A 24731-nucleotide genomic window follows, 5' to 3' on the forward strand; every position below is an offset into this window, starting at 1 on the left:
AATAAGTAATAAGTAAGTGTGACCACATAGGAATAACTTTCATTTTAAACCAAGACATTCAATCTTTATCCTGTTGTATCTAAAAAAAAAAACCTCTGAAAGAGTCTTTTCTGGAAAATTTTAGGATGTTATATAAAACATTAATAAACATAATAAATCAATAATCCAAATGGGTTCTTGAATCTGATTTCATTGGTGAGTATATTTTATAAAGAGGAGAGTTTATTGTTTCAGGTACTTAGGGTGTTATATAAAAGTATTCATCACTAGCCGGGCGCTGGTGGCTCACGCCTGTAATCCTAGCTACTCAGGAGGCTGAGATCTGAGGATCGCGGTTCAAAGCCAGCCCGGGCAGGAGAGACCGTGAGACTCCTATCTCCAATAAACCACCAGAAAACCGGAAGTGGCGCTGTAGCTCAAGTGGTAGAGCGCTCGCCTTGAGCTGAAGAGCTGAGGGACAGCGCCCAGGCCCAGAGTTCAGGCCCCACGACTGACAAAAAAAAAAAAAAAAAAAGTATTCATCACTATCATGGAAAAATTTAGAATGCATCAACTGATAAATGCCACTGAAGATGTAAGAGCTGGGATGTAACTCAGTGGTAAAGCGCTTGCCTAGCAAGTGCAATGTTGTGAGTTCGATCTCCAGTACCAAAAAAGAAAAGACAAAAAAATACAGTTAAAAATGTAATGTATAGAACTGTAGTCTTCATCAAGGAAAATAATTGAAATGTGTTCTCAATGCTCTTCTTCTAAAAACTTTGTTGTCATATGGACATGCCTACTCTTTGCTTCTATAAAGGAAAATAAATGTACTTCAGTTTTCCACAAGGATAGTGATTAAAGCACAAGGCCTCTAGACTAGATTTGCTGGATTTAAATACTTTTCTACTACTTAACTTTTCTAAGTTTCTCTAATCTATAAAATGGACATAATAAAATTGCCTTTCTCTTTGGTGTTAAGATGAAATGATTTTTTATAACCAATGTACTTGTACAATGTTTTGTGCCTAGTATTAGATATTATTATGACATATATACTTAGTGTTAAACAATCTGATAGATCCACCTCTAACTCATTTTCCATTTCCATGTGACTCATACCTTATTCAGCTCAGTGCTTGATATAGACGAGATACTTATTAAATAGCTTAGACTCTGTATACTAGATCTGTATACTGTATATGTTTTTACTGCTGATACTTATTAAGAGAAACTATATAGTAAATTTCCTGTTGAACTAAAGAGAAAAAAGATATATTTATTGCAGACATTAGACAATGTTTTTTCATATTAATACCCTTTAACATGGCATTCACTAGAACTTACAAGTTACAATCAGGATTAAAGGGCATAATTATGGTCAGGTGCCGGTGGTTCACACCTGTAATTTTAGCTACTTCTGAGGCTGAGATCTGAGGATCCTGGTTTGAAGCCAGCCTGGGCAGAAAATTCCTCATGAGACTCTATTGCTATTTAACCACTCAAAAACTGGTGGCACTGTGGCTCAAGTGGTAGTGCTAGTCTTGAGCACAGAGACACTAAGGGACAGTGACCAGGCCCTGAGTTCAAACCCCACAACTGACAATAAAACAAAAGTATAATTATTATGATTGTTTGAATTAATATATTGTCAGTTTTACAGTGATTGATTGTTAGGCTGATAGTATGGGCATAGAGTTTTTAATCTTCATTTGTTTCTCTGGGAGAATTTGACATGTGCCTATTTTTTCAGGGAATACATCAAGGCATAATTGAGGGAGAGTTTGCCATTTGTATCAGTTTATATCATGGTTATGAATTACTGCAGCAAATGGGAATGAGATCATTATATTCTTTTCTTTGTGGAATTATGGATGGAACAAAAGGTAAATGTTATGAAATTACGTAAAGGAATGATGACAAATATTATTTTTGTTAAAGTTACATAAAGTAGTCACCTAAGGCACTTTTTTTTTTGGAGGGGGGGGTCGGTTGTGGAGCTTGAGCTCTGTGTCTGGGTGCTGTCCCTCAGCTCTTCAGCTCAAGGCTAGCTCTCTACCACTTGAGTTACAGCACCATTTCCAGTTTTCTGAGTGGTTTATTGGAGATAAGAGTCTCACGGCCTTTTCTGCCCTGGGCTGGCTTTGAACCTGATCTCAGCCTTGTGAGTAGCTAGGATTACAGGCAGAACCACTATGCCCGGCTAAGATATTTTATTTATTTATTTATTTATTTATTTATTTATTTATTGCCAGTCCCAGGGCTTGAACTTAGGGCTGGGCACTGTCCCTGAGCTTCTTTTGCTCAAGGCTAGCACTCTACCACTTGATCCACTGCGCCACCTCCAGCTTTTTATCTGTATGTAGTACTGAGGAATTGAACTCAGGGCAAGCACTCTACAGCTAGGCCACATTCCCAGCTTGATGCTTCATTTTTTAAAAGCAATTATGCAACAAATGTTACAGTTCTTTGTTTTTGATTAATTGCTAGAAAATGACATGATTGTTAAAGTAGGAAAACCAGCTGTTTTTCATGTTTAAATTTGAAAAACTTGCATTCATTCTAAGAGTTAAATTTCTTTTTAATAATAAATTTGACTAATTTGCTTTTAAGTTTACTTATTTGCAAACCTTTTCTTATTTTCTAAAGGAATGGCACGGGCAAAAACTGAACTTAGCCGAAATGAGGACTTCATGAAACTCTATAGCCATCTAGAGTGCATTTTTGCACATACACCTGGCACTTCAGCAAGTGATAATGCTCGTATCCACAAAGGTATTGATTTTTACTTAGAATTCTGTCGTGTTTTAGCTGTGTGTAGTGATACGTGCATACCTGTTGTCTTCAGTTGCTTAGGAAGCTAAGGCAGGACAATTGTTCCTGTTCAGGAGATTGAGGTAAACCTAGGTAATATAGCGAGACAATAAATAAAACAAAATATGAAGTAAAAATATGAAATAAAAAGATTGCATATTGTTTCTCTCTCTTTCTCTCTCTTTTTTTTTTTTGTCAGTCATGGGGCTTCAACTGAGGGTCTGGACGCTATCTCTGAGCTCTTTCGCTGAGCTCTACCACTTTGAGCCAGGGTCTGGACGCTATCTCTGAGCTCTTTCTCTGAGCTCTACCACTTTGAGCCATAGCCCCACTTGGAGTTTTCTGGTGGTTAATTGGAGATAAGAGTCTCATAGGCTTTCCTGCTTAGGCTGACTTTTGAAGCAGGATCCTCAGATTTCAGCCTCCTGAGTAGCTAGGATTACAGGTATGAACTACCAGCACTGAGCTTTTTTTCCTTTTTTTTAAATGAGACAAGATTTCACTATGAAACCCAGTCTGCTTTCATACTTGTGATCTTTCTTCCTCACCCTCTGAAGTTCTGATATGCCACCATGTCTAAATTGTTTCATTTATTTATTATTTTTTTCTTTTTTGGGGGGGGTCCGGTCATGGGGCCTGAACTCTGGGCCTGGGTGCTGTCCCTCAGCTCTTTAGCTCAAGGCTAACGCTCTACTAACTTGAGCCACAGCGCCCCTTCCAGCTTTTTTCTTTTTGCTTATGTGGTGCTGAGGAATCGAACCCAGGGCCTCATGCATGCAAGGCAAGTGCTCTACCACTGAGCCACTTTCCCAGCCCCTAAATTGTTTTTTTTAAATAAACATTAATTTTGAAATTTTGTTCTATTGATGCACATATCTACCTTTATTTATATTTGTGTACCAGGCCTTCTAAATACTTAAGGATTTTATTGTTAGGATTAATACTTATTCAAGTTTATTGCTTATAAACTTAAACTTCTAATATATATTATTTGTTAGTAGTGAAAATTCTCAGGCAATCTGATCTACAGTTTAAATAAACGTATTTCCCCTTTGTTTTGTTACTAATTTCCATTTTGGTATTTACATGCTAGTTACTATGTAAATAAAAAATAAAAATTAACATTTTAATGTGTATTTAACATGATTAGTATGGGAAAATATAGAAATAATTTTGTTTTTTTTCTTTTTTGTGTGTGTATGTGCAGGAGATAGAAGTAAAGATTTTTTCTATAGTCATCCAAAGTTAAAGAAATTAGAAGAAGTTGTAATTGAACATTTCAGGTCATGGAATGGTAGGTAACAGTAGTTTTGAAGGTAAGGTAGTTATTTAAAGTGCTAATATTTTGGAAGTGGTTCTGTGGCTCAAGCGGTAGAGAGCTCGCCTTGAGCTGAAGAAGAGCACAGGGACAGCGCTCAAGCCCAGAGTTCAAACCTCACGACCGACCCCTCCCCCCCCAAATAAAAGGACTAATATTTCTACTTACTAGTTTATGCTAACACATCTTATAAAGGAGGAATTATAATTATTCTAAATAATTAATATTAAAAGTTGGAAGAAATTTTGGAAAGTATGAGCAGGGGAATGGTAGGAATGCCTAGAATAAGGTAATTAGGAAAGAGGTTGGAGCCAATTAAGAATAAAAGTAAAACCACTGTATTAAAGTGATAGGAAAGCATGGTAGATTGGGAGAATTTCTTATTTTTGAGGGTGGTTAGAGTGTGTGAAATGTTTCAGCTGATACCTGGTAGAAGTGAGGGAGCCAACCTGGGGATTTCTGAAAGAAGGATTGTTGTAGGCAGAAAGAATAGCATAGTTCAATGCCCTAATTTGTTAGCTTGGTTAGTTTTATTAAATATCAATGTACTAGATGAGGATGAGTGAGGGTAAGTAGTGTGCATATGAGGTATAATAAAGGCCAGATTGAATAGGGCTTATTTATTTATTTGGTGCTACTACTAAGATTTGAATTCAGGATCATTCTCTCCTTTGGCTTTTTTGATCATCAGTGTGATATTCACCAAATTGATAGTTTGGAGACCAAGTTGGGTCTAGAAGGGTGTATTGAGAAATAACATCTATAGACGTTAAAGCAAAGCAGTCACCAAGGAGTTTCAGAAGGAAACCGAGAAACATATCAGAGAAGCGGGGAGGAAACCATAGCAGTAGGAAAAAGTGGACTTCAAAACTCTTCAGAGAAATATGCTAAGAAAAACTTCAAGGTGTCCCTTTAATTTGGCAGTATAGAATTTATTGATGCCTTTCATAGAGTTTTAGTGACATTAGGGTAGAGAGGCCAGTGCCATAAGGTTAGAGACTGGATTTGTAGTAACAGTAGCATGGTACGATGATTCAAAGCAGGTTTGTCCAGGATAATTTTTTTTTGGGGGGGGGGGGTCTGTTGTGGCACCAACTCTGGGCTTAGGAGCTCTCCTTGTGCTCTTCAGCTCAAGGCAAGTGCTCTACCGCTTGAGCCACAGTGCCACTTCCAGTTTTCTAGTGGTTTATTGGAGATAAGAGTCTCATGGACTTCCTGCTGACTTTGAACCGTGATCCTTAGACCTCAGCCTCCTGAGTAGCTAGGATTACAAGTGTGAGCCACTGGCACCAGCTTTTTTTTTTTCCCCCAAGGATAATTTTATTTGCTATAGTTACTTCCTTTAGCTCTTACTCTTTGCTTCTTTTGCTTGTTACTGTATTGTGAATTAACACTACATGGACTTTAGACGAATGGTCTGAGCCAGTTCTTAATGTGAAAAATACAATGTATTATTGCGAAAATTAAATGAATTAGTAAATACAGCGTTTGGTTACTGGCATTTGTATAATGATTTACAAGGAAGATAAAGGCATTGTCAACCTAATTGTACAAATCTGTAATCTCAGCATTGAGGAGACTGAGACAGAAGGATTTAGAGTTTGAGGCCAGCCTGAACTACATAGTGAGACCCTACCTCAAAAAAGATAAGCATACAAGCTGGGTGCTGGTGGCTCACACTTGTAATCCTAGCTACTCAGGAGGCCGAGATCTGAGGATCACAATTTAAAGCCAACGTATGAGACTCTTATCTCTAATAAAACTCCTCAGAAAAAGCTAGAAGTGGCACTGTGGTTCAAAAAAAGGCTCAGAGACAAAGCCCAGGCCTGGAATTTAAGCTCCAAGAGCAGCACATAAAAAAACAAACAAACAAAAAACCAGACACAAGAAGAAAAAAGATTTTTGAAGTTCTAAACTAAGCTTAAACAACAAAAATACCTGTGTACTTTGCAGTTTATTAGGCCATGATTATTCAAACCTTTTCCATTTTTTAATTTACTTAGTTACCAGTCAGTTTTATTTTTTAAAATCATTTCCTTATTTTTAATGTTTTTATTTTTTATCATCCTGAAGTAGTATGCAAAGGGGTGATAGTACATTTTAGATAAGTCACATCACTTAGAAAATAAGTTGCTTGATCATAAAATTATCTTAGTACATTCTGCTGGTTGCCAAGCATAGGCATTGCAGCAGCTTTGGAACTGACTCGATATTCTGCAGTTATCTTTTGTGAATTTGTAGGTATAGCAGGTTTGGGGATGTGTGGTCAGGCTAAGAGTGCCTTTTATGAACAGGATGGAAAGTTGTTCTTCTGTCTGTCTAGGAGAACAAAGGGAGAATCAGTCATGTCTTGTATTGATGAGCTACTTAAAATGATTCAGATTCTTAATGGACTTCTCTAAAAGTTTATTTCATTTTGTGGGTTGTGGGGCTTGAACTCAGGGCCTGGGCACTGTCCCTGAACTCTTTTGCTCAAGGTTAGTATTCTACCACTTTTAGCCACAGCTTCACTTCTGGTTTTTGGTGGATAATTGGAGATAAGAATCTCACAGACTTTTCTCCTCTGACAGGCTTTGAACCACAGCCCTCAGATCTCAGCCTCATGAGAAGCTAGGATTACAACTTTATTTTATGATAGCCAATGAGAAATGGAGCCAAGATTATTAAAATTACTATGAACTACAGTAGAAAAAGACAGTGTTAAAAACTTCTTAAAATATATTTTAAAAATAATTATTTAACATTAGTAGTATATAGCTTCAGGGTAGTGTTTTAAACTAGTTCTTCCCTAAAGACATTTTAAAAGTTGTAATTGAAATATTTTCTGTTCCACAGCTAAAAACACCTCTGAAAAGAAAAATGATGAAACAAGAGTTATGATTTTTTCTTCATTTCGAGACAGCGTTCAGGAAATTGCAGAAATGCTTTTAAAACATCAGCCAGTTATTAGAGTGATGACATTTGTTGGCCATGCTGCAGGGAAAAGCATGAAAGGTTTTACCCAGAAGGAGCAATTAGAGGTAATCATTTTTGTAGATGTTGAAACAAAAATAAAGCCAATTAACTTTTAACTTTTTGTTTTGTAATCACTAGTCACTTTGCTATTGAAATAAAATTTCATAATTCATAACTTGAAGACAATGATAAAGTGTATATATTTATTTTTTTTATTTTTATTTTTTGTCGGTCATGGGGCTTGAATTCTGGGCTTGGGCTCTATCCCTCAGCTCTTCAGCTCAAGGCATACACTCTACCGCTTGAGCCACAGTGCCACTTCCGGCTTTTTTCTTTTTGCTTATGTGGTGCTGGGGAATCGAACCCAGGGCCTCATGCTTGCAAGGCAAGCACTCTACCACTGAGTCACCTTCCCAGCCCCAGGGACTGAGTTCTTTTGCTCATTTCTAGCACTCTACCACATTGAGCCACAGGGCCGCTGCTAATTTTCTGGTGTTTAATTGGAGTTAAGCGTCTCTCAGACTTTTCTGCCCAAGCTGACTTTGAACTGTGATCCTCAGATCTCAGCCTCCCGAGTAGCTAGGATTATGAGCATGAGCCAGCAATGCCTGGCTTTGAACTTTTTATCACTCAGTAATAAACAGTTTTTGGACTGGCACAGTAATAGATTCTTGGACCACACTTTGAGTAGTGCTGTTAAAAATGAAGTGGAGGGGCTGGGAAGGTGGCTCAGTGGTAGAGCGCATGCCTTACATGCATAAGGCCCTGGGTTCGATTCCCCAGCACCACATAAGCAAAAAGAAAAAAAGCCGGAAGTAGCGCTGTGGCTCAAGTGGTAGAGCGCTAGCCTTGAGCTGAAGAGCTGAGGGACAGCGCCCAGGCCCAGAGTTCAGGCCCCACGACTGGACCCCCCCCCCAAAAAAAAAAAAAAAAAAAAAAGGAAGTGGAAGCCGGGCACTGGTGGCTAATACTTGTAATCCTAGTTACTCAGGAGGCTGAGATCTGAGGATCATTGTTCAAAGACAGCCAGGGCAGGAAAGTTCACAAGACTCTTATCTCCAATTAATCACCAGAAGATCTGAAGTGGCGCTGTGGCTCAAGTGTTACAGTGCTTGGTTTGAGCTGAAGAGCTCAGGGACTGCGTCCAGGCCCTGAGTTCAAGCCCCTACAACTGACCAAAAAAGTAAATAAAATCAGGCCTTTCTCACTGAGAAGCTGTTCTTTTGTTAACAAATCCTTCTGACATCACAACTTTGCTTTTTCTATCCTGTGATAGTCTCTTTTGGCATATCTTGCTACTTTGTGACCATTTTTCTTATTCTGTGGTATCCATAATGCTGATTTTTAATCTGATTTTGCCATTTTAGTGTGATTGGGAAAACTATTTTTTAATCTGTAGTTTTCTTACATTTACACTTAGTAATTGTTTTTCTCTCAGGTAGTGAAACGATTTCGTGATGGTGGTTACAACACATTGGTCTCTACCTGTGTTGGTGAAGAAGGTTTGGATATTGGGGAAGTTGATCTTATTATATGTTTTGATGCCCAGAAGAGCCCGATTCGCCTTATACAACGAATGGGGAGAACTGGCCGCAAACATCAAGGCAGGATTGTGGTGATCCTTGCTGAAGGACGTGAAGAGCGGGTGAGTAGATGGGAACAAATATGATTCAATATTTAAATATTTAAACATGAGAAACACATCCTAAAAACAAGTACCAGTGTTTAACATTCAAAGCTCAAACAATTTGAAGGCAAATGTGTTTTTACTGTGCTTATAAGACTTGTTTTCCATGTTTTGGGGAGTTATTTTTTGTGTATTTATACTGGGGGACTTGAACTCAGGGCCTTATGTCCTTGCTTAGCATTTCTGCTCACGGCTGGTGCTCTACTACTTGTGCTACCTCTCTACTTCTGGCTTTGTGCTGGTCACTTGGAGATAAGAGTCTGCTCTAGATGGCTTCTAACTGTGATTCTCAAATTTCAGCTTCCTGAGTGACTAGGATTATAGGTATGTGCCACTAGAAAATTACCTAGTTTAATAGATTTTTTTTTTCCCCCTGGTCCTGGGGCTTTAACTCTGGGCCTGGATACTGTCTCTGATATTCTTTTGCTCAAGGCAAGCACTGTACCACTTGAGCCACAGTGCCACTTCCAGCTTTTTGAATAGTTTATTGGAGATAAGAGTCTCACAGACTTTCCTGCCCAGGATGCCTTCAAACCTTGATCTCAGATCTCAGCCTCCGAGTAGCTAGGATTAAAAGCATGACCTACTGATACCAAATGTTGTCAAAATACTTGGTAAAGTACTGGCAGACAGGGACCAAGTTACACACAATTATCCTGGTGTTGACTCTGCCTTTAATGAAAATGACAGTTCTTGTCTCCGAACTATAAGAGACACCTTCCACCAATAGCAACCTATGCCTTACTTTAGGCAGAGAAGGCACATATAAATAATTTTTCTAGTGCCATTGACTCTTTTTTTGTAGGTCATGAGGCCTGAACTCTGCCTAGGCGTTGTCCCTCAGCTCTTCAGCTCAAGGTGGCACTCACCACTTGAGCCACAGTGCCACTTCCTGTTTTCTGAGTGTTTTATTGGAGATGAGAGTCTCTCGAGCTTTCCTGTCTGAGTTGGCTTTGAACCATAATCCTCAGATCTCAGTCTCCTGAGTAGCTAGGATTACATGCATAAGCCATCGGTGCCCCGGCCAAAATGTTAACTTTTAACTTTTATGATATATTAGGACAAATTTGGTGGTGAAATATCTAGTTTCACATCAAAAATTTTTTCATCATCTATCATATTTTATTTTTTTATTTTTTTATTTTTTTGGGTCCAGTCGTGGGGCCTGAACTCTGGGCCTGGGCGCTGTCCCTCAGCTCTTCAGCTCAAGGCTAGTGCTCTACCATTTGAGCCACAGTGCCACTTCCGGCTTTTTTCTTTTTGCTTATGTGGTGCTGAGGAATCGAACCCAGGGCCTCATGCATGCAAGGCAAGTGCTCTACCACTGAGCCACCTTCCCAGCCCCCTATCATATGTTTAAAAAGTTGATTCCAAATGTTTCCAACACCCTTTAAGTCAATCTAAAAAATGAATTGTTTTTCCTATACAGGTCATGTAGTTGTAATATATTTGTGTGTAACATCTAGTTTACCCATAAAATGATCCTAATAAATGACATGTTTGGCAGTTAGTACAAGTTCATATATATTATCAGTGAGTGGAAATAAGTACTAATTGTGCTGCTCAGCCAAGATATTAATCTTTCTACCTCTATGACCATTTTAGTGAACCACAGTTAAGGAATGCTTGCCCTAATTATTTAGATCCAGCACCTTATTTTACTTGGTACCTTGTAAGGAGTATGCTTTTGTAGTAAAAAAAGCAGAAGTGTAGAGACATAAGGCAGGTGAAATAAGAGAGTTGTAACAAAGAAACACCCCAAAACTTTTAACACTTGGGTTAATTATCAAACATAGGTAAATATCAACCACATTCCAAAAAAGTGATATAATAAAAACAAAATTTTCTTTGTGCACTATAGTTACTAAGATTGTTGTACCGAACTTGAGACCCCCCCCAAAGACCACCAGAGACCAAGATCAATGTAAACAGCAAAAGGGTTTATTGCAAGCTCGAGCTTTGTCCTCTGCATACTCAGTAACCGGTGACGCTAAGAGGCCTCTGGCATAGAATCAGCACAGTTTTTATAGTATTGAACAAACAACTTTAAGGAACTTTTACATGAGAAATTACATGATTGGTTGACATTTCAAGCAAGCTAAGCTGGGCAAACATGATTGGTTAACACTGCTATTGACAAGAATTGTCTGACTATTGGGTCACCGTGTCCTGTATGGCCACCCAGTGTCTGACTGATGCATCTGGGAGAAATTTCTGTGGTTTTTCCGAGGATTGTTTATGTTTCTTGTTGCCCAAGAATTATTTTTCTTTTTGTGCCATTCCCGGGTCGGGCTCATGGTCAGTTCCAAAACTCATACCTTACAGGATGGTTATTAGCTTGAAGATGGAGTCACTCAGGCATCAGGCTCTTCAAAGATATTTTTTATAATAGATTTTTAAAAAGATTTTCATCAAAAGTTAACTTCTCAGTTTACTGACTTTAAAATTAGAGACAATGGGGGGGGAGGGGGGAGGCTGGGAAGGGAGGTGAAGGGTAAACAAAGGAGGAGGCTGCAATGCTTGGTAAGAAATGTATGCATTATCCTGCCAATGTAATTGTAACCCCTCTGTACAGTATGTTCTCAAATAAAATAAAATTAAATTAAAAAAAAATTAGAGACAATGGGAATTCTGTTTTCTGATATTTACTTGTGAGGATCTTATTTTATCTTTACAATAAACCCAAATCAGACAACTATTACTTTATTGCTGAATGATATTTTTTTTGTCGGTCATGGGGCTTGAAATCTGGAATTCTGGGCCTGGATGCTATGCTGTCCCTGAGCTCTTCAGCTCAAGGCTAGTGCTCTGTCACTTGAGCCACAGTGCCACTTCAGATTTTCTGGTAGTTTATTGGAGATAAGAGTCTCATGGACTTTCCTTTCTGGGCTGGCTTTGAACTGCGATCCTCAGATCTCAGCCTCCTGAGTAGAATTACAGGCGTAAGCCACCAGCATCCGGCTTAATAATTTTTATTGAAATAATGAAATTTGCCAATTTGTATTTGTCTTTGCAGACGTACAACCAGAGTCAGTCCAACAAAAGAAATATTTATAAAGCTATTTCAGGTAGCAGACAGATCCTTCATTATTACCAAGGAAGTCCACGAATGGTTCCTGATGATATCAACCCAAAATTACACAAAATGTTCATCACTCATGGTGTCTTCAAGTCAGAAAAGGCATCTCGGAGTGTGCGGCGCAAGTCCTCCAGGGAAAGTAAGAAAGGTTTTACATGTTCTCTGCCCCCCAATGCTCTTAGCTCACAGGTCCCAGAATATATTTGTTCCTGGAAAAACTCTAATATATTTGGGTATTTTCTTTTGGAAGGATCAAAGATATATGTCCCATGCTGGATTCTCAGAGAATCCTCTCCAAAGTGTATTAGAAAGAAATAAGTCCATTTTGGAAGGATTATTTCCCCTAGGTACTGGGAATTGAACTATGCCTTCAACCCCTAGTTAAAACTTACAGAATAGCATTCAACCAATAACTGTGTACATTGTAGACAATCTACAAAGATAATGAGGACATAAAGAAATTCTCTCCTGTGTACATCCCAAAGTAATTACAGTCCTTTACATTCAGGTTTTTACAATCAGCAATAACTTGTCCTCATGGAAGAGACCAGTGCCATTTGTTGCACATTTTTTTCATTGTGCATCCCAAATTTACCAGGTAACCAATGTAGCCATTTGTTTTAGTGAGTTAACCTTTCTAAAACTATTCTTATTTCTGACCAGCAGATATTGACAGGTTCTTGAAAAGTTTGAGGTGATCTTCTATGGATTTTGAGAGCTGAAGACACTATTGATGGCTTTAAATAGGGACACTATCTTTTTTGATGTGTATGTTTCAAACACATAACTCTTAAACTTTTAAGAAAATCATTTCTGGTGTGAAAAACTAGGTAGCAGTTTGCTTTTATAAGGGTTTATGTATCAAATGATTAAAGGATTTACAAATACAAGGTGTCCCTTGATCCTCAGATCTCCGCCTCCTGAGTAGCTAGGATTTCAGGCGTGAGCCACCAGCGCCCACAAGGTGTCCCTTGAAATGCTCCTTTTACAAAGGAAAAAAAAATGATGTTTATACTTGTAATACGTAAGGGTAAAGTTAGCCAAAGTTATTAGTAATAATGAAATGGAAACAAATGGTGTACTGAAACAAAAAATTTGGTACAGGAGTATAGTTAGTAATGAGAGTGTTGCTGGCTTAGGAACTATAGAGACTTTACTGATACCAGAAAAATGTCTTGAAATATTTGCATTATGAACATGAGAAACCAAAAGTTTACTCTTTGGATTTGACTTAATGTTTAAAGAGGGCTGTGACTTGAAGTAGTAGAGCACTAACCTTAAGCTCAAAATCTCAGGGACAAGGCCCAAGCCCACAATGCAAGCCCCACAACTGACAACAACAATAATAATAAATCAACTAAAACCAGGCACTGGTGGCTCACAACTCTAATCCTAGCCACTCAGGAGACAGACATCTGAGAATTGTGGTTGAAAGCCAGCTTTCATTTAATCACCAAGGAGCGGAAGTGGAGCTGTGGCTACAGTAGTAGAGTACCAGCCTTGAGTGAAAAGGCTAAGAATAGTACGGAGGCTCTGAGTTCAAGCCTTAGTAACAGAAAAAATTCAGAACTAGAATTTTCACCCTTGGCTTACTACTTCTTTATATTTTTGAAGACCTTTCTTTTTATTAATTTTTTCATTTTTGGTATTGTGAGGGTATGACTCAGCATAGGCCCAAGACATATTCTAGCCCATTTTGCTTTCATTATTTTTTATTTGTTTATTTGATAGCAAGACCTGGGGCTTGAACTCAGGGCTTAGGCATTGTCCCTGAGCTTCTTGCTCAAGGCTAGCACTCTACCACTTGAGCCACAATGTCACTTCCAGCTATTTCTGTTTATGTGGTACTGAAGAATTGACCCAGAGTTTCATGAATGCTAGGTAAGCACTCTACCACTAAGCCATGTTCCTAGCCCTATTGTTATTTTTTAAATAGGGTCTAATTTTTTGACTTTACGAGCTGAACCTGGATCCTCCTATATTATGTGTCCCTGCCTGCTGTAGCTGCTTTGACAGGTATGTGGCACCACTGCACTTGAGTTTTTCTGTTGAGATGAGCTCTCGTTTTCTGCCTGAGCTGGTTTTTAACTTGGAGCCTTCCCATGGCAGCCTCCTGAGTGGCTAGAATTAGAGGTGTGAACTTCCACACTGAGATTTTTTTTTTGGGGGGCCAGTCTTAGGGCTTGAGCACAGGGCCTGATACTGTCCCTAAGATTTTTTTTTTTTGTGCTCATTTTTGTGCTCAGGGCTAGTGCTCTACCACTTGGGCTACAACTGTACTTCTGGCTTTTTGTGGTTAATTAGTGATAAGTCTCAGACTTTTCTGCCCAGGCTGGTTTCAAACCATGATCCTTAGATTTCAGCCTCCCAAGGAGTTAGGTTTACAGGAGTGAGCCACTATAGGCAGCCAGACCGAGTTTTGAGTTTGTTCTTTTGTTGCACTAGTTTTATCTACACAGTTTCAAATTCTTACTCTAGTCACAGGTGTTACCTGTTTTTTTTTTTTTTTTTTTTTTTTTTTTTGGGTCCGGTCGTGGGGCCTGAACTCTGGGCCTGGGCGCTGTCCCTCAGCTCTTCAGCTCAAGGCTAGCGCTCTACCACTTGAGCCACAGCGCCACTTCCGGCTTTTTTCTTTTTGCTTATGTGGTACTGAGGAATCGAACCCAGGGCCTCAGGCATGCAAGGCAAGCACTCTACCACTGAGCCACCTTCCCAGCCCTACCTGTTTTTTTTTATTGTTGTTGTTATTGTTTTTTTTTTCTTTTCCTTTTTTCTTTTTATTTATTTATTTTTTACACTGTTTCCTGCATGGTTTATCTCCCCAGTCATTGTCCACAGGACTCTGGAAAGCTGTAGGAATATGCAGGCGCAGACACAAAAGCCCAGCTTCAGCTTCATGTCCAACATTTTGGGAAGGGACTATACATCATTGGGCAGAGCCCTATGCTCCCCTAGGCCACGAGGACAGAGCCCGGGTAGAGTGACCTACCAGTGTGTCCGTGTTGGAATTGTCTTTTTTCTCTTGACATAAATTCTTACAATGTAGCTTAGGCTGTCCTGAAATTCATTCTTGCTAGTTCAACCTCCTGACTGATGGAATTGCATCCTTATTTTAACTTAGACATCAATTTGTGCTTTTTTAGTACACCTAGTAGGTCAGTCATTGTATAATACTGCTAAATCCTTGTTTAAAATCAGGCATCGGGGTTGGGAAGTTGGCTCAGTGGTAGATTGCTTGTCTTGCATACATGAGGCCCTGGGTTCGATTCCTCAACACTACATAAGCAGAAAACTCTGGAAGTGACACTGTGGCTCAAGTGGTAGAGCACTATCCTTGAGCTGAAAATCTGAGGGACTGTGCCCAGGCCCAGAGTTCAGGCCCAATGACTGACAAAAAAACCCAAAAATCAAAATAAAATCAGGTATAAATGAAATTATATCAAAGTTTGTTTTTTAAACAGATTTTCTTCCTTTTTTTTTTTTTTTTTTTTGGGTCCAGTCCTTGAGCTCTTCGCTCAAGGCTAGCGCTCTACCACTTGAGCCACAGCGCCACTTCTGGCTTTTTTCTGCTTATGTGCTGCTGAGGAATCGAACCCAGGGCCTCATGCATGCAAGGCAAGCACTTTACCACTGAGCCACCTTTCCAGCCCCTAAACAGATTTTTTTGATGTTGTTAAATTCATAATAGCATCAAGACTTAGGTTGAATACATTGTTTGTAGTGGTCTTTGTTGTAAATGCTAGTGTTACATTTGATAATTATTTCTAAACTGTTACTTAGAATATGTAATGAAAGGATAAAATTTGGGAGTGGGTGGATACAACATGGCCCTTCCTGTTTTAGAATAAAGACCTGTAGGTTATTGCCTCTTGAAAAAAAAAAAATCTGGAACTTGTTACCAGTGGCTTGTGCCTGTAATAGTAGCTACTCAGGAGGCTGAGCTTTAAGGATCAAGATTTGAATCCAGCACAGGCAGACAAATCCTCAAGACTTCTTTTTTTTGTGACTTTGAGCCACAGCACCACTTCTGGTTTTTTGTTGGTTAATTGGAGATAAGAGTCTCACAGCCTTTCTTACGCAGGCTGGCTTTGAGCCATGATCCTCAGATCTCAACCTGCTGAGTAGCTAGGATTACATGTGTAGGCCAGCAGTCTGGTTAGACTCTTATCTCTAAGTAACCAGCAAAAAGCCAGAAGTGAAGGCATGGCTCAAATGGTCAAGTACCAACCTTGAGTGAAAAATCTAAGCAACAGCATAAAGCCCTCAGTTTAAACCTCAGTACTGGCACATAAAAAATTCTGGAACCAAGTCTTTAAAAAAAAAATTGGGGGCTGGGAAGGTGGCTCAGTGGTAGAGCGCTTGCCTTGCATGCCTGAGGCCCTGGGTTCGATTCCTCAGCACCACATAAGCAAAAAGAAAAAAGCCGAAGTGGCGCTGCGGCTCAAGTGGTAGCGCACTAGCCTTGAGCTGAAGAGCTGAGGGACAGCGCCCAGGCCCAGAGTTCAGGCCCCAAGACTGGACCCCCCCCCAAAAAAAAACCAAAATTGATCTATATTGCCTTTATTTTCTCCCCTATACTTTCCTTGTATTTTCTTGTATTTTTCTAGGATTTTCTTTTGTCGGTCATAGGGCTTGAACTCAGGGCCTAGGCACTGTCCCTGATCTCTTGTGCTCAAGGCTAGTGCTCTACCACTTTGAGCACAGCTCCACTTCCAGTTTTCTGGTGGTTGATTGTAGATAAGAGTCTCATAGAGGGGCTGGGAAGTTGGCTCAGTGGTAGAGTGCTTGCCTTGCATGCTTGAGGCCCTGGGTTCGATTCCTCAGCACCACATAAGCAGAAAAAAAAAAAAGACTCTTTTAAGGGGCTGGGAAGGTGGGTCAGTGGTAGAGCGCTTGCCTTGCATGGCTGAGGCCCTGGGTTCCATTCCTCAGCACCACATAAGCAAAAAGAAAAAAGCCGGAAGTGGCGCTGTGGCTCAAGTGGTAGAGTGCTAGCCTTGAGCTGAAGAGCTGAGGGACAGCGCCCAGGCCCAGAGTTCAGGCCCCACAACCGGACCCAAAAAACAAAAAAAAAAAAAAAAAAAAAAGAGTCTCATAGACTTTTCTCCCCAGATAGGCTTTGAACCAGAGTCCTTACATCTCAGCCTCTGGAGAAGCTAGGATTGCAGGAGTGAACCAGTAGCACCCAGCTTGCTTTTCCAGTTTTAGTGACTCATTCTGCCAAGATTATTTATGTCTTTGTATGTTCTAGATAATCTTTGCCCATCACCCTACACATAATCAGTATATAATTCTTCTGGACATTGTGGTCTCAAGGTTTTGTTTTTTTATTGCCAGTACTAGTGTTGGTCCTTAGAACCTCTTGCTTACTTAACTGCTTGCTCAGTCAGCTAGTGCTCTACCACTTGTACTCTATCTACAGCTCTGACTTTTGCTGGGTATTTTGTACTTTTTGTCCAGGGTAGCAGATTTTATGGTTTTTTGGTTTTATTTTGTTTTACTATAATTTTAGTCATTTGATTTTTTTCAGTGCTGAAGATTAACCCCAGGACCTTGTGCATGCCAGGCAAGCACTGAACCACTGAATCATGTCCTCAGCCTGACAAATTATAGTTTAAAGAAATGGAACCAGAGGTTTAGCAGACATAAATACTCATAAACAAGTAGACTGTTTAAGTTTATATTGTATGTCTTATGTTTGTCTTGCAGATATTTTAACCTTTATCAATTATTTCAATTTGCAGGAATGAGGCACAATCAGTCACGTAAAGATTGCTTCTTAACAGAAGAAGAATTTAAATTATGGAACAGACTCTATAGATTAAAAGACAGCGATGAAATTAAGGAAATAACCTTGCCCCAAGTTCATTTTCCATCTTTACAAGATGAAGAAAACATATCAGTAAGTTGAACATATTTTCAGAAGGTCTTTAAAATGATTATTCAATAGGTTTAAGAGTAATGAGAAATGTTTGTACTTAAAGTGTTGGAATTACTATAAAAATTAAGGCTCTCAGGCTAGAGGTGTGACTCAGCTGTTAGAAAGCCAGCCTTGTGTGGAAAAAGCTAAAGAAGGCCTCAAGGCTTTGAATTCAAGTCAAGGAAGATTGAATAGTTTAAAAAGGAATAATTAAGTCTTAACTTAAACAAACAAACAAAAAACTCTACTAATTTAGCTGAAGCCAGCCCCGGTAGCTTACACTTATAATCCTTCTACCTACTTAGGAGGCTGAGCTCTGAGGATCGTGGTTTGAAGCCAGCTCCGGCAGGAAAGTCTGTGAGACTCTTGTCTCCAGTTAACCACCCCCAAAAAAGCTGGATGTGGAGTTGTGGCTCAACTGTTATAGCGCTAGCCTTGAGCAAATTAGCTCAGGGACAGCACCTAGGGACAGCACCTAGGCCCTAAGTTCAAGCTCCAGGTTGGCACCATAAAAATGCCATAAGCTACTGTTTCTTCATTATACATAGATTTTTTAAAAAAGAGTTTTAATAGGATATGCTAGCTCTACAGGGAAGTTTTGTGATATTTCCATACATACATATAATATACAGTTACCTTCTTGCTTGCTTCTTAAAACAATTTCATCTGGTTCCATTTTTTTTCACTGGTCATGTATATATAAAGTACTTTGATCATAGTCATCCTTATTCACCCTCTCTGTTCATCTTTCACCTTGCACAGATACCTACCCCTAAACAAAGCCTGTTTTACTTTCCTATCATTCATTCCTACACACACACACACACACACACACACACACACACACACAAATGTTATATATAGATATATGTATATATATCTATATATAATGTAATATATGTAGTGACTAATGGAGAGATTGATACAGCAACTTTTTCATAAAAGTCCATTTTTCCCTAACTTTCTACTATGTAAACATTTCCAAAGAGGTGTACTCTCACATGATTATAGCTTCACTCTGCAACATAGCAAAGTTTTCTTGACTGTTTACCTATCTTGAGATTCTTTTTTTTTTTTTTTGTCGGTCGTGGTGCTTGAACTCTGGGCCTGGGCACTGTCCCTCAGCTCTTCAGCTCAAGGCGAGCGCTCTACCACTTGAGCCACAGCGCCACTTCCAGTTTTCTGGTGGTTTATTGGAGATAGGAGTCTCACGGTCTCTCCTGCTGGGGCTGGCTTTGAACCGCGATCCTCAGATCTCAGCCTCCTGAGTAGCTAGGATTACAGGCGTGAGCCACCAGCACCCGGCTGAGATTCTTTTCAATATTTTGCTAACATTATTATTTGCTAATTATGTTTTTCTTTTCAATATTTTGCTAACATTATTATTTGCTAATTATGTTTTCCTGTGCATCTTTATACATGCTTACTTTTATTTCTTTAGCGTGTTATTGGGTTTTTATATTAGAGAAGTAATATAAATGATTGGCAAGCTCAATGAAAAACAAGGGAACTGATCAAAGGTTGCATTAATGTTGAGGGAGCTGGATAAACCTCAGGAAGTTTTATTTTAGAAGATTTTATAGGGCTTGAAATAGATAACTGAGAATTTTGTATTTTATTATCAGGAAGGTTGATATGACTCAGCTATGAAAAGTTTCAGTATCATCAAGAGATTATGAATGCTTGCTTGTTATCTTGTGAGGTCTATATCTAGCAAAATAGTACTTTTGAAGCCAAATATGTTTTCTCAATTATTTTCTCTTAACATGGACCTATGTAAACAGGAATTTGGTCAAGTTGTAACTTATGTGACAATTTTTAAAAAATATATAAATTTTAGCCAGTTGCCAATTGCTCATGCCTGTAATCTTAGCTATTCAGGAGGCTGATATCTGAAGATCATGATTCAAAGCCAGCTTAGGCAGGAAAGTCCATGAGACTCTTAACCTCTAACCAACAAAAAGCCAAAAGTGGATCTGTGCCTCAGGTGGTAGAGTGCTAGTCTTGAGCACAAAGGCTCTGAGACAGTAGTGCACAGGCCCTGAGTTAAAGCCCTAGGACTGGCACAAAATTAGTCAGTTAATCAGTAAGTCAAGAAATAAACAGTGGGCTGGGAAGGTGGCTCAGTGATGGAGCGCTTGCCTTGCAATGCATGAGGCCCTGGGTTCGATTCCTCAGCACCACATAAGCAAAAAAAAAAAAAAAAAAGAAATAAACAGTGTCTGATGCCAGTGGCTCACACTTGTAATTCTAGCTACTCAGGAGGCTGAGATCTGTGGATTGCCATTCAAAGCCAGCCCAATCAGGAAAGTCTGTGAGACTGTTGTCTCCAGTTAACTACCAGAAAACCAGAAGTGGCACTGTGGCTCAAGTGGTAGAGTGCTACCCTTGAGCAGAAGAGCTCAGGGACAGCACCCAGGTCCACAGTTCAAGCCCCACAATGGAGAAAAAAAAAACAAAAAACAAAAACTTCCTTTTAGATATAGCTAGCAGGATCAGTAGAAAGCCCATGGTTTGGGAGAAGATCTTCACTAGGCATACAACAGACAAGGATCTCATTTCTAAAATATACTTGGAACTCAAAAATTAAATCCTCCAACAACAAATCCTCAAAGAAACCCTCAAATCCTGCCCAATAAATAAGTGGGCTAAAGACTTAAAGAGAGATTTCTCTGAAGAGGAAATAAAAATGGCCAATAGACACATGAAGAAATGTTCAACATCTCTAGCCATAAGAAAAATGCAAATCAATACAACATTGAGATTCCACCTCACCCCAGTTAGAATGGCTATAATCAAGAACTCTAATAACAACAGATGCTGAAGGGGATGTGGCCTGAAGGGAACCCTACTGCATTGCTGGTGGCAGTATAAACTTGTTCAACCAGATTATTATTTGTATATTAAGTATTTTAAAGTCAGTTTGTGAAATTTCAGTATTCATATGTATATCTTTTTTGATTTTTAAAAAATTAATCCAGACTCAAACACCAACTACTGGAGTTCATCAGCTGTCTCTCTCTGAGTGGAGAGTATGGCAGGATCATCTTTTGCCTACACATCAGGTGGACCATTCAGAGCGTTGCCAACACTATGTAAGCATTATGCAGATGATAGAAGGAATGAGACATGAAGAGGTAGGAGTTTACTGTTTACTTTCACTTATTGGAATGGTATAATGAAGCTGGAAAAATAATCCTTTAGTACTTAATGTGAAGTTTTTTTTAAGTTAATTTACTTTATTTGATAATATAAAGGTGATATGTAGAGGGATTACAATTACATGAGTCAGGTAATGAGTCCATTTCCCTTTATACAGTGTCTCTTCTATTTCCTCACGCTGGCCCAGTAATTTGGAGTTTTTTTTTTTTGTTGGTCGTGGGGGCTTGAACTCTGGGCTTGGGCACTATCCCTCAGCTCTTCAGCTCAAAGCTAGTGCTCTACCGCTTGAGCCACAGCGCCACCTCTGGTTTTCTAGTGGTTTATTGGAGATACGAATCTCACAGACTTTCCTGCCCCCGCTGGCTTTGAACTGTGATCCTCAGATCTCAGCTTCCTGAGTAGCTAGGATTACAGATGTGAGCCACTGGTGCCCAGCAAGGAATTATTATTTTCTTGATTGTTTTTCTTGAGACAGTCAAAAAATAGTGACCATGTTATGAGTGTGAAATTCAAATGTCTCAACTGGAATTCCAATGTCATCTCTTATTAATTGTGTGTTTGTAAGTTACTTCTCTGTGCTGTTTTGTCTGTCAAATACAGATAATGGTAATACCTAATTCATAGAGTCATGAGGATTATTTGATATATAAAAAGCACTTAAACCATAACTAGCACATAATAGGTGCCCAATGAATTACAGATCCTAGTTTTTCAGCTATTATTCATGAGAACATTTAACTTAAGTAATTAGTTGTAGATCCCAGGAAAACATGTCCATCTAATTCACTTATTTACAGAATGATTCTGTGCCACACACTCTGGTTCGAGTGGTGGTCACATCAGTAACCACAATACAATGTTTGTCTATGTAGAGCATATTAACTATCAAGGAGACAGATATTGCCAACTTTAATACTTATTGTATTATTGAAGAAACACAGAGTGGTAACAGCTATAGTTCATTAATAGATGAAGAGTTCTGACTAAAGTAGCACTTTTAGGGAGGAAAAGAGATTGCTAGCTTTAGCTTAATGGCTCAGAGAAAAGTAGACTTAGAAATCAATGTAAGAATTCCTGGTTGGAGATTTAAAAAAAATTGATGTATATTCAAAGCTGTAGCCAAGTAGACATACGGTACCATTATTTTGGGTGTTCTGGAAGTGCTTCTCACTGTAATGCTGTTGAGAGTAAATTAAACATATATGTTTCATTTCTTTAATATATATTTTTAGGAAGCTAGAATAATTGTTCCCTTAAGTATTAGAAGTGGAAGAAGTCATTTATATTGTATTATTTATCGGTCAATATCTATTATCCTTGTCTTTGTGTGAATAGCTGTCATGCGTCTTCTGTGTATTGAGTACTTGGGTAAAAAAAATAGTAATTTCAAGGTAGCATGATAATTTTTTTACAAGAATTATTTTTAAGGTTTGCAAGAAAATCATTGGATAATATAGTATTATTTAGAAAATATTTTAATATAAAGTAGACCTCATCTTTTAAGATTACATGTTCCATCTTTACAGGATGAATGCAGCTATGAATTGGAAATCAAATCTTATTTACAAATGGAGGATGTTAGCACAACATTTAGCATTCCTAGGAATGAATATTTGAATCTTGCTGATGATACTGTTACTACTCATAAGAAATCTTCACTAGCCCAGAATATAAATCAAGGCAGTTTGTTCTCGATGGAATTTGATGAAGATCATGATGAAATTTTTAAACAAACGCACACCAAAACTACTGATAGTGGTTCCCTGAAGAAACCATCCTGTAAAGAAATGAAAAAAGATGAGCATAAAGGAGAAAAGAATGATGTGCATTTTTTACATAGTGACACAAATTTTACTGTTCAAAATGTTTCTCAGGTAGACTTACCAAATGGTAAAAGGATTTCAGGTTCCCATAATATTGCCGAAACATGCACTGTTAATCAGCTAGGTGTGTCATCAGTGGAATGTCAGTTTATAAATAAGTCGACCATTTCATTTATGGGAAGTCTTTTAGATTCTGGTTTTAACAGTTTCAGTGATGAGAAATCTGTTCCCTTCAACTTATATCTTCCATCTGAAGAACTTTTTGCTGTGAGAACAGATGAACAATTTGATGTTCACTACTCATTGGCAAAAGAGGTTCTAGCTAATGTAGACAGATTTTTAGCACATTCTCCCCCACCCCTCAGTGAACTCTCAGACTTGGAATATGATATTGCTAAAAGTTTTATACTTGAAGATTTGCATTCTCTACCATACGAAGAACATTTACAAAATCCTAAGTCCGCCTCTGTGATGGCCCATGCATTGGAAGATTCGCAACAATATTTAGAAGTAGGTTCAGGTAAACTTAGTCATCCTTCTATAAAAAGTTCTATCTTTGATATGACTAATGACTGGAACTCCAACAAGTCGTGTTTCCATGACTGTGATGATAAAATACACAATAATATTAAAAGTGACAATTTGATATCTAATAGTCATGGTGGAATACACGTAGATTCTACAAAGAATTTGGTAGACAAAAAAACCTATGATGTTTATAACAATGACTGCCCAGTATCCCTCTCTGACCAGAGTTTGCTACTATTTGAAGATGATAATGAGTTTAATGATGTGCATCTTTCTCCCCTAAAGAGCAATGGAAAATCTTCATGTGTGTCAGAGGAAATACCTGTTAGTGAAATGGCTCCAATCTCTCATTTCTTAATTTCTGACGAGCTACTGCTTGGTGATGATTCTGATCCCCAAGATCAAATCATCTCTGATACTAATAGTTGGAAATCTCGTGAAAATTTGAAAGATAGACATGTGGAAACACCGAAGAAGGATGAATATGTTTTTGATTGTTCTAGAGATTTATTTTCTGTTACCTTTGATTTAGGGTTTCATAGTCCAGAATCTGATGATGAAATAGTAGAACATGCATCAGATAGGATTAACAATGGACTTTCAGATGATTTGAGTAGAAAGACTTTAGATATTCCGGAGTTGAAGAATACAAATTATGTTTCAAATCAACATGGAGATTGTGTTGAAAAATTTACAAGTGGAACCAAATCTACTGTAGCAAGAGAAGAAATTCAGAGTCCAGATTTTGTACATTTTCCAGTGAATGCAGCAGAGTGTCCAGAATTTATGTCTCCTCGTTTTGGGAAGTTTTCCTTGCCAGTAGGCGAAAAAGCTATGAGTACACCACTTTCTGAATCAAAAGCAATGAATTCACTTTCTAAAATAAGGAAGAATATTCTTAAGACACTAGATTGTAATAATCAAAAAAGTGATCTACAAAGTTTCAAAAATACATTGAGTTTAACTTTTGGTGATTCAGAATTTTCTCTAGAAAAGGCCAAAAGCAGTGAACAAACTCATGTTCATCCATCATATCATTACTCTGCTGAAGGTAAGATACCATCTTTATAAAATCCCCTCTTTCCAGAATAAATATCTAGAAATATGTCTGTAGTCTTCCAAATGTAACAGTGTATGACACATATGTGTACTGACATAGGTATTAGATGTATAATACTTTCCTTAAGTTGATGCTCACTGATAAAAATTTTTATCATTATGTGATGGCAAAGGTATGGTGTATACAGTGAAAATTAAAAAATATAAAATTTGATCCTATTCCTTGGTTGTAAACATAAGTAGTTATGTGACAGGCATCTAAAACATACCAGTAAAATGTGGAAGTAACTGTCATATAAGTCAATAAGATATGGTTGTTTAGTAAGTTTAGAGGATAACAAAATGTCTAATTAGATTAGATGGGAAAGACTTTATAGATAATGCTCATATAATGTTGATTTTTCATT

At 38.4% G+C, this 24731-nt stretch overlaps 1 protein-coding gene and 1 non-coding gene across 4 annotated transcripts in view; one reads left to right on the forward strand and one right to left on the reverse strand.

Moving 5' to 3' along the window:
• The window catches only part of Fancm (FA complementation group M), a 61568-nt gene that overhangs the window by 17017 nt on the left and 19820 nt on the right, over positions 1–24731 (forward strand). For all 3 annotated transcript variants that reach the window (XM_070027402.1, XM_070027410.1, XM_070027420.1), the window contains 9 exons: positions 1733–1865; positions 2629–2754; positions 4001–4087; positions 6947–7131; positions 8505–8711; positions 11770–11971; positions 17577–17734; positions 20734–20889; positions 22441–24316. In XM_070027402.1, the coding sequence (XP_069883503.1) occupies positions 1733–1865; positions 2629–2754; positions 4001–4087; positions 6947–7131; positions 8505–8711; positions 11770–11971; positions 17577–17734; positions 20734–20889; positions 22441–24316 (3130 nt within the window). The remainder of the gene's footprint in view (positions 1–1732; positions 1866–2628; positions 2755–4000; positions 4088–6946; positions 7132–8504; positions 8712–11769; positions 11972–17576; positions 17735–20733; positions 20890–22440; positions 24317–24731) is intronic.
• On the reverse strand, positions 14628–14838 carry LOC138835054 (small nucleolar RNA SNORA73 family). The gene has a single exon (XR_011374400.1). It is a non-coding gene; the product is annotated as a small nucleolar RNA SNORA73 family (small nucleolar RNA).

This window comes from Dipodomys merriami, unplaced genomic scaffold (genome assembly GCF_024711535.1).
Source record: "Dipodomys merriami isolate MVZ:Mamm:240054 unplaced genomic scaffold, mDipMer1.0.p SCAF_1, whole genome shotgun sequence".
Taxonomy (NCBI): Eukaryota; Metazoa; Chordata; class Mammalia; order Rodentia; family Heteromyidae; genus Dipodomys; species Dipodomys merriami.